Source organism: Scatophagus argus, chromosome 6 (genome assembly GCF_020382885.2).
Source record: "Scatophagus argus isolate fScaArg1 chromosome 6, fScaArg1.pri, whole genome shotgun sequence".
In the NCBI taxonomy this organism is placed as follows: Eukaryota; Metazoa; Chordata; class Actinopteri; family Scatophagidae; genus Scatophagus; species Scatophagus argus.
The window spans coordinates 22,707,659-22,725,063 of NC_058498.1; the positions used below are offsets into that span (position 1 = coordinate 22,707,659).

Here is a 17,405-nt window from a genome sequence, read left to right on the forward strand (position 1 = left end):
AGTGCTGAGTCTTGTGTGTGTCTCAGTCAGCATTGGTAGTGTAACAGTGAGTGAGCGAATGAGCATGAACAATATGCAAAATGTTTGTTATGAGAAAGGCCTACTAATCATAACTCAAAGGGTTCCCACACTTCTACCCTTGAATCCCTTTTGGTGTTGACTGAATCCCTATCAATTACTTAATACTGGAAGAAACAGAATTACAGCAAAGTGAGAAATCTAGTTTGATTAACTAATGTTGCTTATAAAAAGTAGGCCAAAAAGGCAAAAAAAACAAAAAAAGTAATTTAACTACTTTAATAGCTATGCAAATATGAATGCAGCTGAACTAACAGCTAACTAAAAAAAATTTCCCTGGGGGATAAATAAAGGAATTCTGATTCTGAACTACTGCAAACTGCAGTTAAATTAGGCTTAGTTTAATGGTTCACTATGACCTAACACTGGAATGGAAGGTCAATGGTTTCCACCCTTCAGACATGTTGAAAACTCCCCATACAGTCTTACCCCTTTATTTTCCCCCCTTTATTTCTATATGAAAAGGTTAATGAAACACTGAATGATTTAAAAGATAGTTAAGTGTTTCAAAATTCAAAATACTTATCCCAAATGAGATGAGCATTTTGTCAGCTTAAAGAAATAGGTTTATCTAACAGAATGCCAAATAACACACAAGAACAACATCGCATGAAATGATATTACTGAAATGAGAGGTCAGGGTCAGAATTGAAACTCAATCTGACTATATGGGAGAGTGCTGTTGCTCTGGTAAATGACCGCCCCAGCTCGGTAGGGGGCAGAGTGGGGAATCCTCTGCAGCATGGCGCCTCGGTGGCTCATCCTGTGACACAGTATTTACTGAGCATGCGCACGGAAATCTTCCTTTTTCCAGTGCAGCGGAGTCAATCCCCAGTCTTTGGCTCCGGGCTCCTTCTTAAGGAGACAAAAAGACTGCAAAATGGTTTGTAATTCGTCCAAATATGTGCCTACATGAATACCTAAGACATACATTTCGTGCTGTGTGGTGTCAGACCTTTAAAAACATGCTGTTGATTTTCAGATGAATTTAGATTGACTCCTGCTAATGCTTACCCGGGTCCGTCTAAACGTGGCCTAATGGCTACCTCCACAAAGTCACTACTTCATTTTTCTTGTAGACTACTTTACTGTGATATTTTCGTTAGTAAATGACCCGTCAGTATATAAGTTCACATCCCCTGAATTTCCATTTTATACATCTCAGCCTTTGACTCTTTGCATATCGTCAACTCGGCCTAGCATTTATGCTAACTCCTTTCGTTCATTTCCATTGGCTCAGCTTGCTAATGCTAGTGTAGTCTAGCATTATCCACTGACAGTGACAGCCCTGTTATTATGGACACAGGGACGCAGTAAGCTAACTTGGAGTTGGCTTTCGTTATACTCAATGTTTAGTCCCTGAGTCAGTGCGTGTTCTGTTGCAGGGTTTTGTTAAAGTGGTGAAGAACAAGGCCTACTTCAAGAGGTATCAGGTCAAATTCAGGAGGAGGAGAGGTGAGCCATCCTGTTCATTTGTCTTCCTCCTCATGTCTAGGTTATTTTAAGTATCATTTTAAGTGATTGAAGTGTGTGTTCCTTCCAGAGGGAAAGACTGACTACTTTGCTCGCAAGCGCTTGGTCATACAAGATAAGAACAAGTACAACACACCCAAGTACCGGATGATTGTCCGTTTCTCCAACAGGGACATTATCTGCCAGGTGAGCATACGCTGAACTTATCCTGTTTCTGTTCAAACGGACGATTTCAGTTTTTACCAGTTAATCTCTATGAACAGGCACTCATGTTTATAGGGTCTGCAATACTCCATTATTATTATTAACCGTCTTACGATATTTTTTTGTAAAAAGCCTTCTGGCTAACTTAAATGTAACCAACAAGAGTGCTGAAATCAGGATGTGTGGGTCATACGGAGTGCTGCCATTAATCTGAACTGCTTTAGAAACTCGGTAGTAGATGGAAATGGTCTTTTGTAGCACTGTTATTAGATCAGAGTCCATGTCAAGTCACTTATTTTCATGATTACTTGTGATTGATACAGATCGCCTATGCCAAGATTGAGGGTGACATGATCGTGTGTGCGGCCTACTCACACGAACTGCCAAAATACGGAGTCTCCGTGGGCTTGACGAACTACGCAGCAGCGTACTGCACTGGTCTGCTGCTGGCCCGCAGAGTACGTATAAATGTATCTGTACACACTGGTTCTCGGATGCAGAGTTAATAGTGAATATCCTTTGCTGAATGCCTCAGGGTTAACCTTTTCAAGTAAGTTCTCATCTGAAATGGGTTCACTGTGAAATAATTGGATTTACCATAGAAAGATTGGTTTTCTTAGGTGAGCTTAACCACAAGTTGGTCTTCAGTCTCAGGCATGTTGCAATTTTCTGTCTTCAGCTGCTGAACAAGTTTGGCCTGGATAAGGTGTACGAAGGCCAGGTGGAGGTGACGGGTGATGAGTTCAACGTCGAGAGCATTGATGGTCAGCCAGGAGCTTTCACCTGCTACCTGGATGCTGGGCTTGCAAGAACCACCACAGGCAACAAGGTGTTTGGTGCCCTGAAGGGAGCTGTGGATGGAGGCCTGTCCATCCCACACAGGTAACCTGTCTCACTTCCTGGCACAAATGTTCAGTTTGATGAAATGCTGTCCTTGTGTCCCACTGTGAGCTGCATGAGAACAGTCAAGGTTTCGTTTTCATTTTTTCATTTTTTTTTTTAATGAATGTTTTAGCAGGCTACAGTAGGAAAATCACCTGTGCTTTTCCTCCTGTGAGAGGTTAAAATATCTGCTGTGAAGAAGGCCTGTTCACATTTCAGTGAAATCGGTTGTATGTTCTAACTGGTTGTCAGAAGCTCTTGAGTTAAAGTCTGCAAGCAGCTTGTCACTGCTGAACTCATGCAAATGACACTAAAACAGTTTGTTAGATTTGTCTGCTAAATGCTATTTGGGAATGAATCAGTGATTTTATATTTGCTTTGTCAAGGTGTGATGTGAATGTAATTCAAGGCATGTGCGGAGACTGTCATATCGAGCTATGATTGGTTCATCTCATCAGAAAATTACAGTAAACAGTTAACATTAGCTGCAGTGTGGTCATAGGTACAATTGGTTCATGTTTCATACTTCCACCTACCTGACCACTATGCAGTGCTGGATTCACGGCCCACACTGGGTGAACTGGAATTGCTATTGCATTTTTTTGTTTTTGTGTTTTTTGGTTTATAGGGTTTTTTTTTTGTTTTGTTTTTTTTTAAACACCTATCTGCAGAGAGGAGGGAGCTGTAAGTGATTGCCCCCTTAAGCTAAATGACTTTAATTCTCTATCTATAGGAATCTGATTTTGTCAGTTGAATGATCCCACTTTGGTTTTTTAGCTACAACACTGGCAGTGTAGGAGTAATAGTGGGGCAGAATGTAAACTTTACTCAAAATGACCACATAACACAAAACTGATAGAATCAGAGAGCAGTGCGAGTCCAATCTTTTGGCTGCTTCAGTAATGAGTCATTGAAGTCGGCTAAACCACTTTAGAACCAGATGCTGGTACAACCTTTTCCGCTGCCGTTCACTGTGATTGACTGTTGAGATGTCAGCTGCCCAACAGGAGAGAGACAGTCTGTGGTGCTTCAGGATTTCATAACTTAACTAGGAGCAGAAGACACACTTTGACTTTTCTGTGTGCTGATCTGACATCACAGGTGAAACATCATACTCTGGTATGCTGACAGGAGTTCAGGGACTCAAGTGGCACTGAAGGAAAAAGAATAGATAGTTTTGCATTGCACGGCCAAATTTAATTTGATTGCAGAATTGAGTCAGGTATTAATGGGTTCAGCGCAGGTTGCTTGGGCTGAAACCTGCCTGTTGAACTGCTTGTTAGCTTGTCCTGTAAAGAGGGGCTGTAAATTCTTCTTGCATCCTGTCAAAGGTATCTTGTGGCAGTGCCAAATAGCAGACAAGTTTAATCAGACAAAAAAATTGCACATCTGCAATGCAATGTCAGATTTGATCTGATTTTTTTATTTTACTTTTTTATTTATTTATTTATTTTAATTTTATTCTAGCTGAGAAGACCTTCAGGTGTAAGTGTGTTTGAGGATGTGTAGTGTTAAATGGCAAGAATCTGAAACTGAAACATGCTTTCACTGAGTTGTTTTTGGGTATGTGATCTGAAGGCAGTTAATTTCAGTTGTGGTGTAGTGACTCAGTGTGGCCACATGTGGAGGGAATGTGCTGTTATATTCTCAGCAAGGTTTAAATGCGTTCTGTCTAGTTTACCTGTAGTCGTGATAACGTTTAAAACGGCTCCAGTCGGATCCAGTCACAGCGAGGACAGAATACAGATGATAACTTAATACCTGTCAAGTGAGGTACCCAGCTATATTGCAATGCTGACTGGATGATTTACTTCATGCGGCTCGTCTTCTGTGATGTATAATCAATAATGCACCATAAATTATAGCTAGCAGAACGGCTTGAGGGGCTTGTGCTGAAAAAGAGTCTTTAAGGCAATGTTGTGTTTTTAATATTCAAATGGAGACATTCATAAGCAGTTTCAAGTCTAGTTGTAATCTATATGGTATCAAAATAAAGAAAATGTTTCACATTCAGTGCTCTTGTTTCATCAAACTTTTTATTTTCTTCTTTTCCCCTAGCACCAAGCGCTTCCCTGGGTATGATCCAGAAAGCAAGGAGTTCAATGCTGAGGTCCACCGCAAGCACATCATGGGCATCAACGTGTCGGAGTACATGAGCTACCTGATGGAGGAGGATGAGGAGGCTTACAAGAAGCAATTCTCCCGTTTCATCAAGAATGGAGTCGCCCCTGATTCGGCAAGTGCTCTTTATGTATTAAGTTGCCCCCCTTGCTTTCTGACATAACAGGAGGAGGGTTTTGGGTTTGCTGGTGCTCCTATTGATCTGGTTGGAAACGTTGACATAATGTGGCAACTGGGATTCCTTGTAATTTTGAGACTTGCTCATGAGCTAATGGCTTCCAACTATAAGCTATCTCATTAGTGGCAAATTTCACACATGAAAGATTTTAGGGTCGTGGTGCATTGATCACATCCAGGGAAGGAGTCAGTCAGTGCTTGTTATAACTGATGCATCTTGTATCTGTTTTGATTCAGCCCAAGCCCCCCTGTATAACTGTGCTATGGTAATGCATATTAAGTGCTTAAAGGTGAAGTTCACCCCCAAAGAATCATCCACCCACACCTCCTCCTGTGCTCAATGGATTATTTTAAGTAACCTGGTCATGGTTTCTGGAAATAGACAATGTTATTGAGTTTTTCAAATGTATGTTTTGGCACTTTGAGCACCTTAAGCAATGTACCTTCTAGTTCTGTTATATTTAAGTGAAGACAGACCTCTCTACAGGCGATTGCTCCAGAACTCTCCAACTCGCACTATAACAGTGTAGCTGTAAAGCTAGCAGTGCAAATAATATGTATTTTTGATTTGGATGTAAACTGACCCTTTAGGGCTGAAGAAACCTCATAGTTTCTGGATCATCGTAAAACTTGCCCTTTATTAAGCATACTTAAAAATACATGGCATTGATTGTTGGCAAGACTTGGAACACCAGATGTAGTGTCGGAGAGGAGCAGAGCGTAGCTGCCAAAGCAGAAAATATGAGGTTCATGCAGCCACTTCTTGAAGCTGCATAACAGTTGTTTAGTTACGGTACATTTTTACTTATATTGGAAAGTAGCCTTCTGAATTTATCTGGAAAAAAAAGATTTAATTAGTATTAAGAATGGCTAGTGTTGGTGAAAAATTTTAGCCAGCAGTTAAATTTGAAGTAAATATTTGGAAATGACTTTTGGTTCTTTCTTTTAGATTGAGGAAATGTACAAAAAGGCTCATGCTACCATTCGTGAGAACCCTGTCCATGAAAAGAAGCCTCCCAAAGAAGTCAAGAAGAAGAGGTGAGAAATGTTGATGTCTTTTTGAAAAAGAGAAAAAAAAAATCATCATCCTGTATATTGGGACTACTCTTACACAACAACTCTGAAGCAGCTATTCAAAAACAAAAAACTGCAAATGCTAATTGTCCCTTTTTCTGACCTAGATGGAACCGTGCCAAGCTCTCTCTGGCCCAGAGGAAAGACCGCGTCGCCCAGAAGAAGGTCAGCTTCCTCCGGGCTCAGGAACAAGAGGCTTCAGACTGAGGTGTTGATCTGCTTCAGCAAAATTTGTTCAATAAATTTATTGAAAAAGAGTCAAATCTCTCGGTGTACTTTGTCATATTGCACTTCATGCATCATTTATTAGCAGTTTCAGGGGCCTCTTACTTGAGGATTTTTATAAGGTAGTTATAATTTAAGTGAAATGGTGGCATGGCTAATAGGCTGATTTGCCTCATCATAAAGTCATGCAATGAAAGACTCATCATTTTTGCAAACTGACACCCACACAGAACAGGGGTCATGTGAGTTTTGCTTTAACAGTATCTGCTGCTTCAGGTAAAGGTGATGGGGGGGGGCGGGGGGATGAGTGCTTACGGACTACTTGGCAGTAAGGTTAAACAGTATGGTTCTTCAAATTTATCAGTTTGATGTTTCAAAAAAATTGCACTTGTTCAGTTTGCTCCAATGAATTTTACTGACATGATTTAATATGAAAGTGACATTCCTTGACAACTACTTTAGCATAAAATACTTCAGTTATACATGTTGAATACAAGTAGAATCATACATTTCTGTTTGCACAGTGAAAAGATGTCCGATATTTAAAAACTCGAAGGGACAGGATTTGGTCTTTGTGCTTCTGTGTTTATTAGGAGTCTTTTGTGTGAGAGATTTTCTTCCATAGCAAAGTCTTGAGATTGTTCATAATTAGTGAGTGCTCAATTTCCATCTGTTCTGCTGACCCTTTGAGTGCTATGCAGGCGTACAGCTGCTTCTCAAGCTCCTCTCTGACGTCAGACGGGGCACCTCTCAGGATGTAGTCCTTAAGTGCTTCACAGGCTTTGGCTAAGTTTGGCCTGGTGACCTCTGGTGTGCAGCGGTGCTTGGTGAGGTCACAGGAAGTGAAGCAGTCAGCCCCGTAGAGACAATCCTCATCCACATCGCAGCGCTGCTGCCGGATGCCTTCTTGGAAGATGGCTTCAGGAACAATATACCGTGCATTCATCACCTTCAGGTCGTGGCGATCATTGTAGCCAAAACTGGTAGCACTCACATCGCACATGAGGAAGCTGCCAAATGTCCCATGGAAGACATCCTCAACCAGTTCCAGCAGTCCGATGGCAATCTTGGCCTTGTGTGGCCAAGAGGGGGTGAACCACTGGTCCATGCTGCGGCGCAGACCAGCAGGAATCCACACCTCGATGATCCAGGGCAGACTGATCCCGTACAGGGGAGAATATGGCACCTTCTCCATCATATACAGGTCTCCACAGAAGCCCAGTAACTTGGGTGTGTGCTCTCTGTCTTGCAGGACTAATGCTAACAGGAATTCATTGAGCTGCAGCAGAGCCCACGTGGAGCGAGCCTCAGGCAGTGAGATGTGACCATCTTTGTTGGCATCTGTTATAGACAATACTTGGGTTGCCAGGTCTGCAAGGTTGGCCTGATCCCCTACTTTAGCCTAGAACGAAGGAAGAAAACAAACAAACCAAGGCTTTTAGATCAAACTCAGTGTTTGATTTTAGTTTATATAGTATCTAATGAGGGCTTCTTGACCTTCAGGTGGTTGAGGATCATCTCTCTGAACTTTTCCACAGAGGTCCCCTTGGTGGGCTTGTTGAAGGCTGCAGCTTCTTTCCTTGGCTCCATCTCACCTCCCAAATCATAATGAGGAGCCTCGTCCATCTGGCATTTAATGACTCCCTCCAGGTCTCCCCAGCTTCCAGAGTACACCTAAAATAAACAAGCTAGGCCTGAGGTGCAGCTGGACTATTAACAAGCAGCCTGGTGGAGAGAGCTAAAAAGACTGACCTGGCTGTTGGGCTTGGCAGTGAAACACTTCCCCAGGTAAAGTGTGTCTTTCTCACACAAGCTGCTGCAGGCTGAGCCATCAATGACTCCTTTTCTGTATTTGTCACACTGAAAAAATAAAAAGCAAATGTCAGTGAACTGCACAAAAAGATGGGCTGATGTATGGGAGTGGAGAAATAAAATACTCACTATTGAATTTTTGCAGTCGTGCCCACGACACAGCTCTGTGTAGGACGAGTACTCTACATAGACTATCCAACTCCCCACGAACACTGCCAGCCAGGAGAAGAACAGGTATTTCATATGTAGATTGGAAAATCTGGTCTGTCAAAAACACATTTAAAAGATTTGTTCTTATTAGAATAAAAGCTTGAAAACATGCTCATGCATTAAAGGTTCTTTGGTATCATATCAGTTTTCTAAATTGAAAATTGGATCAGACTCTTAATAAATTATTTGCAATGCACTCTGTTATCGATGAAGGTTTCATTGCACAAAAATGGCCAGGGTGATCTGAGGCCAGATAAGAAGGTGTTTTCATATCCTAATGGAGACTGATGAGAGTCTTGCTTGTTGTCTCAGGCCAATGAGGCACAGAGCAGGCTCTTACATGAAAACATATTAATTTTTTTTCTAGCAAAGTAGAAACTTTTGCAATAGCCCCAGTTTTAAGTCTGGGTACTTGGAAAAATAACAAAGTACCAAATTTGGCATTATGCACTTACAATTGCACTGCACTAACACTAATATTGACAGATTATCACTTTATTATAATGTCATGGCAAAAGTTGCCTGTTTACATATCCAGCAGACATGGAGTAGCATTAGCAATAATTTTTTCACCTTTTGCCTATTTGCAAACATCCGACTAACATCATCACCTTGTAGTTCTTGTGGTCTCCATCATCTCCTGAGAAAAAAACATCTGGCTCTCTAGTTACTAAATACTTAACTACAGTAACCAGTTAGCTGTCAGCACTTTTGTCCTGTGCAGTTAGTTTACAGTTGATTTTATCAGAACGTGTTTTCTTTTTTGCAAACAGCTGCATGCTGTGAATGAAAACAAGGCTCATGTGAGCGGTGGGACAGAACTGTAACAGTGTTATATGGACTAAGGATGGATTAAGTTATGGACTATAAAACTAAAACAATGCAGAAAGATGCTAAAATGCTAAATAAAACTGATAGGAGAAAGTCAAGTGTAGGTTTGTCACCATGTATAATGCCCTTTACACACACACACATACTCTGACCCACTGTTAGTATGAACGCATTAATAAGTGCAGTTTTTGAGGCCAAGCTGAATGAGAAAAGCCCCGGAATATAACGGATCAGAAAATGCTAACGTTCAGCTCTATTCTGAAGTAAACTGGTAATGACTTGGTGATACCTAGGTGACAATGGAAAGATAGTATTATAGCTGGAAATACAGTTACAGCTAGAGTAAGCTTTGGACATTATTAATGAATGAGCTCAGTGTGTGGTCTGTCATCCTTTCCAAAATATATGATTTTTATAGACCAATTATAAAATACTACAAGTAAACACAATCTTTTGATTTATGTTTACTATAAAGCCTCTTGGCTTGTGACCAAAAGAATCTTCCCATTAAGTGGAATACAACTTAGCTCCAAACAGTTGTATCACAGAGCACATCATTAATGCAATTACTTCTAAATAGGTGCTGGGTAATTAACAGTAAATGCTGTTTGTGGCCTGGCACAGCAACAGCATAACATTCAGAGCGACTCCAGGCTCATTACCTTGTCTTTTGATTTTCTTTCTAATTCCCCAGCTGATAAATACACTCTGCTTGGATCCATAATGGCTTTTCTCCAATTGGAGAACATTGCTGAAAAATAACTTTTTAGCAGTCCTACTTTCCCATCAATTAATGATTTTTGCACTCAGTGCTTGACAGTGATGTACTCCCTCTGCTTCCACCCCTGCCCCTTTCAGTTCCAATTTCTTTATTGGCACAAGTCTCTCCATCTCGCTCCCCATCCCTCTTTATCCTCTCTGTAACACTGCTCTCCATCTTCCTCTGAGATCTTTATGACCCAACTTTCTAGTATGATAGAATAGCTGCTTGGTCACTGCTCTTTTCTGATACACTCAACCAAAAAAAAAGGCAGAGTTAGAGGCATAAGATGTCAGGTTTATTTTCAGCACTGAAAAAATGATTACATTTGTATCCGTCTCTAAATGGATCTTCCAGCCATTTTCTGCTTAGGACACTGCAGATCAAGCTTTCAGACAGTATCTATACTCTGCATCATCCATACTATGTCACTCTAATCTAATTTCTATTCATGCTGTGGCCTCTATTCTCATATTATACTGTGTTTCCACTGCATGGTACAGCTCCAGAATTGTCCATTTAGCTCAGTTTTAGTCTCCTCCACCCTCTGAGCTGAGTAGCTGGCTAGATAGCTGCTAAACGCTAATGTTTGAGTTTGCTAAACTAAAGGATAAGCGACTTTGTGAAACTTAGCGAACTCACTGCTCTTATACATCTATACATCTCCTAGCTGAAACTAATTATTTAATGTAAAAATACTGAACCGTGCATCTTTAAAATTATCTGTTTATATATCTCTTAACTATCTATAGTAAGGTGCTATCAATTTATCATTTTGTGTTTCCGTTGTGGAATTATATTCTGGTGGTGTGGAGAAGGCCTTATAAAGAAAATATAATAAATACAGAAAACATTTGTCAGTTAAACTGGAATAAAGGAATAAAATTAAACAAATGCACAAGCCGAGTTATTTCTAAAATCTTTCCACTTACATTTTTGATTCTGATCTGCTCACACCTCCTTTTTGTTTTCAAGTTTATGATCTTAATTACAGCTCTACAAAAAATCAATATATTTTTTAGATTACATACAAACCATATTACAAACACAGAAATAGACAATGATCCAATTATCAGTGGCAGGCTATTAGGCCATGCTATTTGAACTGGAGAACAATTTAGATATCAACATTCGGAAAAAAAAGACCCTTAATGTTATCATTTTCCATCATGGATTTCAGGATAAACAGGTAATAAACTGTCAAAAAAGAGATTTGTCCAACTCAGACATAAAAGCTAGACTTATTATGAGATGTTTAATTTGTTGTGCGCTGTGCTCGTTGCAACCCTGTTAAAATTGCTCGTTAACCTGAATAAAATAAGTAATTATGAATATTGTTGCAGAAATAGAGAAAATCACATTCACACTTAAACTTGAATTCTGTTCATTAAAGGAACTTTGAAAATCTATGTTGCCCAACTTTTCATGTTTTTATTTTACTAATTTCAGTATTAATTTTCAAATATTTACTCAAAAACATTCTGCATACAATCTTTCAAATGATTAAAATGATGATTGATTAAACCTTTGAGAACTGAAAAAACCATTTAAGATTATCATTTTATAAAATAGATAAAAAATAGATTGTGATTGACTAAAACTGAAGTGACAGGATGCAAAGTAATAGGGATATGAATACATATTTACTTTTGATTTTCCGTCATAACAAATGTGACAAGCAGGACCAAAAAATGTTTCAAGAATATTTTATGTTTTTTGATGAATGATCCACAGTATGGAGTAATGAAGTACAAATGCTAAACATAAACATGTCAACAAGACCATAAACTAGATCAAACATTCATTTAGTCAATGGACAAGGTCATCTTACAGTAGGCTGAACAACCTGGGACTGAAATAAGTGAGGACATTAAAATCATCAAAGTGAAAAACTGGTTAATATTTTAAAAAGCTGATATAATAAGGTTAAGTTTTCATTTTTGCATCCACAATCTGAAATTCATCAAATTTTCAATTTTCAATGACCATGGTTTTTCAAACATTAAAAATCATAGTCATATTACAGTAGGCTGAAAAAAAACTGCCATTAAGGGCCTATAAGAATCATGAACTGTCAAGTCATCAACTGATCAATATCTAATGTAATGTTCATATTTAATTTTCATGACTGGCCAAAGTATCCCATACGTCTCTTGTGATTACCATGTGGTGTGATGTAACATTTTTTGGGGGAAGTATTAAGGGTCAGCACATCCTCAAAGGGATACCAAGGGATCCTTCAGTGGCCAAAAAACTGCAAAATTAAATTTGAAAAAAAATATATATGGGTCTTTTGTGTGGTCATCTGTGGGATTAAAGCTGAAGCACTAGCTTTCTTGGCAGTAACACTCCAGAGTCCCTGTTGCAGAACACAAACACCTGACATCTCTGTAGAGAATATTCCCAGGTGAGAGACTCAGCACCTGGTGAAGCCTCATTGTGGATGGTACCATTGGAAGGTCACTTTCTTTCATTCCTGAATACAAAACCATTTCTCTTTTGATTGTTCCCCACTCCGAGCTTGGTATAGGGATAATGCCTTGGGGATCTCAACAGTGCCTGACTGCCCTCCTCTTCAAGGTACCACCCACGCCATCTGGAGCACCTTTGCTGTGGCCTGCTTCAAAGTAGTTCCAGGTTCCTCTTGTATGGGTGATTAATCCTTCAAGAGCCTTTTTCCTGGCCTTACTCCTCTTGTGAGTCTCTCTGCAACTCTTTCACTGGCCATGCTGCTCTCCATCGCTGCCGCAGTCTTTCTGAATTTTCTTTGTCCCTGCTTCTACATCTTTCCTCCATCTCTCTCTCTTTTTCTAAGTACTGCTGTCTACACTGTTCATCAGCGTCATGTCTGGCACTGTAGCGTCACTGCTTTTCGGCAGCGCTCAGTGGTGTGCTGGAACTCTGTAGAAATAAATAAATAAATAATATTAGAAAAACATATCATTAAATCTAAGCTCTTGAAAAAGATCTTGATATTAATTAAACACATTCTAGTTGATCTTGAGTTAATAAACCCATTCAGGTAGTTGTTGCTATCGTAACATGTACAAACATGGAAGTAATAAAAGAAAGAAAAATTGCTTTTATATTCTGAAAAATATGGTAAAGCATTTTTACCATGTACATTATATCAAATTATTCTTAAATATTCAATTTTACTAAATTATAGATTGTCCCTTGAGAGTGAATTGAAGGAGATACCATTCTGTTACTCTAGGGCGACCCCGTTACTCTATTTACAGTAACAGGGCTGCAAATAAACGAGTTTCTGTCAGGAATAGATGGCTAGCTGTGGGATGCAGTGTCACTGTCAGGGTCAAGATCAGATGTAGCTATATAAATAAAGAAACTAACTAAAGAAACTTTGACATGAATTTGTCTTATTCTGATAATATGAGTAACAGATTAGCACATGGTCAGCGTGACACATAGTCAAGCCAGAAAAAATGGGAAAAATATGAAAAATACAAGTGAGGACTTACCTTTGGTTGACCCATGTTGTTAGCTGGAGGCTTTATTATGTCATTTCCTCTTGCTGTTGTGACTCTTTGTTTTTACTCTGCCAAGTTAAACAGGCTACAGCAACAGGGTTGCAGCCATGTTGTAGGGCACAACATAATATTAATACACAAAAAAAGATTAAAAAAATGTTTTAATTGACATGCAAGTTGGCCATCAAGAAGATGGGACAAGACAAAAATGCCCCTTTAGGGGGAGCTCAAGAGTTTACAGTATTTTAAATGATATTTTGAAACCAATATTTTTCCAGAACTACATTTACATTTGATGGGTATAATTTACACAAAAGGGCACGTTTTAGTATTTTGTGCATGGATAATTAGAAAGTCCTTCAATTCTGGAATATTCCATTTCTGCTGCTTTATTGATTGATTGGTTTTACTTACAAATTTGACCAGGCTGGCTCACAGCAAACTTAACAGCAGTGACCACACAAGTAGCTCCCATTGATTTTTCCATAGGTGAACTGCATCAACAACAAAACATTATGGAAATAACACTGTACATGGAACGTATGGTTGTCCTTTTCCTAATCAATAGTTTGTGGCTTTCATTTCAAACACCGACCAGTTCATTTCTATGTCTGGGATTGTGTATTGACCCTTTGTGAAGGGAGAGAGTAACAAACATGGCTAATGAGGCTATATTGATTGTGGCTGCTGTGACAGCTATTAATTAGAGACTGAGTGGGAACTGTGGCCATATGCTGAGGTGGGCGGAAAGCAATGGTCTGTCATGATCTGGCTGAACTCCTTCCACTACACCCACCCACAGGGTTGTTAGGGAGCCTGTGTGCTCAGACTATCTTAACCCTGGATGTTCTGTGTGACTACATACAAAGAATCACGTACATATAAGGCTGAACAACTTGAGCTAGAGATTAAAGCTGATTGGTAGCAGCACAATACTGTTCTGACAGATGATTTTTGCAGCCTGCACACCATTCATCCATTATGCATGGTCATAAAGCTATCCCTCAGAGGTTGCTGTTTAATGGGCTGCTGTGCAGAGCTGAGAAAGACACGAAAACAAAGAAACAAAAGATGGAGAGGGCTGGAGAAGTAAATGACAGCAGATATTTATGCCGAGTTTGCCTGGCATCACTGAGAAATATATAACAGGCACAGAGTATGTGCATGAAGAGTGATCCAGATAAATGTTGAAAGAAGCGACCACCTTAGAGAGTTACGCGTCAGCAGCAGTCCAGCATGCCTCTACGCTTGTCACACACTCTCTGCGGGAAAAAAAGGATGCCACACTGTCTGCACAGACACTACAAAGATCTGACTCATCACAGTCCAGACAGCAGGCAACCCCCCCACCACACACACTACCCCCCAACCACCTCCTCCATCCCCACACAGACATACAAAGCATGCTGACTCAATGCTGCGACATTAACATTTGGGTACATTACTTAGTTAGCAGCAGTTGTTCTGTCTGTCATGATGCTGTAAACAGAACAATCTCACATGTCCACATGCTAACAGCAAACATTAGTTTTATTTGAAATATAGGCACATGTTACTCCTGCAAGAACTGCAGCTTCCTGTCAGGGGAAACCCCCCTACCATATCTGAAGCAGCAAGTTAGAGCTGTAATGTGTAAAATATCCGAGAAGGGCTAATACATAAATTTGGTCTAATTCAACATCAACTCAGTTTATAGGTAATAAGTTATACCTGCAAAGCCTACTACCTGCAGATCAAATTAATAATTGTAGTTCTCTCTCTGTCTCTTGTATTGCTGTCTGCGTGTGGACTTCAATGCTAGTGTTTTTGTTGCATTAATATGCAGAAGCAGTTGTAATAAGCCAACTAAATGTCAACAGTTGGCTACTTATTTATGACCTGGCAATACAGTTAAGGATGCTGTGCACTCACGTATATAAAATACTGTATATCATCATTACTCCTGAATGAGTCCATGATACTCTATTTTGAAGATAATTTTTAAATTAATATTCAAAATACTTCAGTTTCACCACTAATGTTTCAATCCCTGTTAGACTGAGGCTATGTTAAAGGTCAGATACATTCAATTAAAATAGAATTTAATCTATGACATGATTACAGTACAGAAACTACAACAATAAGGCTATAACAGAAACGGAGTTTAGAAAAACTGTAATAACGTTAACATGAATTGGTAAAGATGAAGCTCAGTCTCAACAGATGGTGACAATGCAGCATCAGCCTGGCTAATGGACGCTAAAGTTTTTATTTGCGACCACCTGCTTTTATACACGGAATCTTTAAACTGTGTGTTTGAGGATTCTCTGCAGTGTTATGAGGAAAAAATAACCTTCGTTTTTATCACTTGTTGAGGAAAATAAGCAAGAGCAGGAACACTGCTGTTGCTAAATCAAACGCATTTATATGTGATTGTAAAATATGAAGAAAAGAAACAGAATCTTCATGTGAACCAGCCAATATTTCTAGCTTACGGGACTTGTCAGTTTCTTGTATTTCAGCGGAAATAGCTTCTCTCTAGGGATCACTGAATGACACTTCTTAAGCTGTCACTGGAAGGCTGAGGTGGCCTAGAAAACGAAGCGACGCTGGTGGCTGTCCCCTGAGGTTGGCTGTTTCTACTGCTTTTCGCTGTGCTTGACAGTTATTGTCTCTAACATGCAAGGGCACAGGCAGGAAGCAGCTGAGATGAGGCTGCGTTCGGCCAAAATTAGCCAAGCATCTGTCACAAAGATAGATACAATTAGCGAAACACAATAATATATAATAATTATAATATAATAATAGACCCATGAGGTGGGGAAGCATTTTTACCACTTCAGACAACCAGGGAATATGTTTGAGTTTACTTTCTATTAATGATCTACATTTGGGTTCCTGAGACCTCCACATGTCCTTGAGGGGCTTCCCTTGCTGAGTTTAATTTTACTTATGAGGAATGCCACTGTGGACTTCACCTAATTTCACTCACATCAAACTGTTCCGTTAATGTTCTAAAACATCTTCCCCAGAGGAGGATGAGCAGGGCAGCATCACAGCAAATACAGCTCTGCCATGTAATATCAAGCGGCAAGACATGAAGCATCTGCTGATGTTAAAGCAGAATGAATGATGTTAAAGGAGCCCACGCCATGCAAGCAGGTCTCATCGTGAGATGGAGGTAGAAAACCAGCCAAATGTGCCATAAGAGGCTGACAGGGAAACAGGAAATGCTTATGTAATGTAAGGTGAGAATAAACTTTTGCAGGCTCAGGGACAGCCTCTGTTGAATGTGCCAGCTAGATGTATCACGGACGTGGTTGCTACAGCAACCGGGATCAGGAGGGTGGTTGATCTCTGTCGAGCATCAAGTGACTTTATGATTCAGTCCGAAAAACCTTACGGTATGCTAATACCTGCACATTAACACTAATCTACACGGAATATGAAGGTCAGAAGATTAAGTATAGGCTATAAGGGTAATCCCTGACAGAGTCGCTTCTACGCCGTAACGTTCATGTGTATAAAGACGTACAAAGACAGAGCCGGAGTAGATTCCCTCTTGGACTTTACAGCAGAGTGAAAAGGGATTTCCCCAGAAGCTTACCTGGATGTACAGAGGCTTTCTGAAGAGCCCCCATGGAAACAGATCTCTGGCCATGGCAAATGCAGAACATCTCACAAAAGCCGCTGAAGGGGGGGAAAAAACATCGGCCGTACACTTCATACGGTGTCAGGCAACGCCTATTGAGCTAACCCTGGAAATGTTCCAAATAGAAAACATTATTAATTCTGTCGGCGGCACCGTCTGTGTGCGTTTGGATGCAGCGAGGCGGCACACCGAGCTGAGCCGCCGACTGCAACGAAGTGAGCTTCATATTGGCTATGATCTCTGCTGGGGCGTTCTGACCAATTACAGCAGGGGGGTGGCTGACACTTTGTAAGCGTCTGTTAGTCAGTTTAAAGAATAGGTTAGTTTACATGCCGAGTATGCTTGTTTCGAGCTTTGTGTTTGTGGTCTTTCCTCCCTTACTAACCGCTCCAATTTTAGCCCGTCACTGTAACGACAAACTGCCATGTGATCATCA

At 40.1% G+C, this 17,405-nt stretch overlaps 2 protein-coding genes across 3 annotated transcripts; one reads left to right on the top strand and one right to left on the bottom strand.

Annotated features, from left to right (window-relative positions):
* Positions 1-819: 819 nt before the first annotated feature.
* Positions 820-6,266, top strand: LOC124060727 (60S ribosomal protein L5). Its single transcript, XM_046391984.1, has 8 exons — positions 820-961; positions 1,464-1,533; positions 1,622-1,737; positions 2,079-2,213; positions 2,435-2,637; positions 4,696-4,873; positions 5,885-5,973; positions 6,117-6,266. The coding sequence occupies exons 1-8, from the start codon at positions 959-961 to the stop codon at positions 6,214-6,216; spliced, it is 894 nt and encodes a 297-aa protein (XP_046247940.1). The 5' UTR covers positions 820-958; the 3' UTR covers positions 6,217-6,266.
* A 256-nt stretch (positions 6,267-6,522) lies between these two features.
* LOC124060726 (divergent protein kinase domain 1A-like) lies at positions 6,523-17,405 on the bottom strand. Of its 2 annotated transcripts, none has more exons than XM_046391983.1 (5): positions 16,925-17,405; positions 8,176-8,258; positions 7,987-8,094; positions 7,732-7,908; positions 6,523-7,636 (listed from the first exon to the last, which is right to left on the bottom strand). In XM_046391983.1, the coding sequence occupies exons 1-5, from the start codon at positions 16,992-16,994 to the stop codon at positions 6,824-6,826; spliced, it is 1,251 nt and encodes a 416-aa protein (XP_046247939.1). In that variant the 5' UTR covers positions 16,995-17,405; the 3' UTR covers positions 6,523-6,823. The 2 variants fall into 2 exon arrangements, with proteins under 2 accessions (XP_046247939.1, XP_046247938.1); XM_046391982.1 differs by having other exon boundaries at positions 8,176-8,310; positions 16,925-17,403.

Bases quoted from the DNA above. Each gene is read 5' to 3' on its own strand.
- LOC124060726 (XM_046391982.1), bottom strand. From the start codon at position 17,044: ATGAAGTGTACGGCCGATGTTTTTTCCCCCCCTTCAGCGGCTTTTGTG. The intron at 8,311-16,924 runs GTAAGCTTCTGG...TGTTTTTGACAG, and splicing joins GAAAGCCTCTGTACATCCAG to ACCAGATTTTCCAATCTACA. The intron at 7,909-7,986 runs GTCAGTCTTTTT...TGTTTATTTTAG, and splicing joins CTGCCAAGCCCAACAGCCAG to GTGTACTCTGGAAGCTGGGG.
- LOC124060727 (XM_046391984.1), top strand. The intron at 1,534-1,621 runs GTGAGCCATCCT...TGTTCCTTCCAG, and splicing joins CAAATTCAGGAGGAGGAGAG to AGGGAAAGACTGACTACTTT. The intron at 2,638-4,695 runs GTAACCTGTCTC...CTTTTCCCCTAG, and splicing joins GGCCTGTCCATCCCACACAG to CACCAAGCGCTTCCCTGGGT.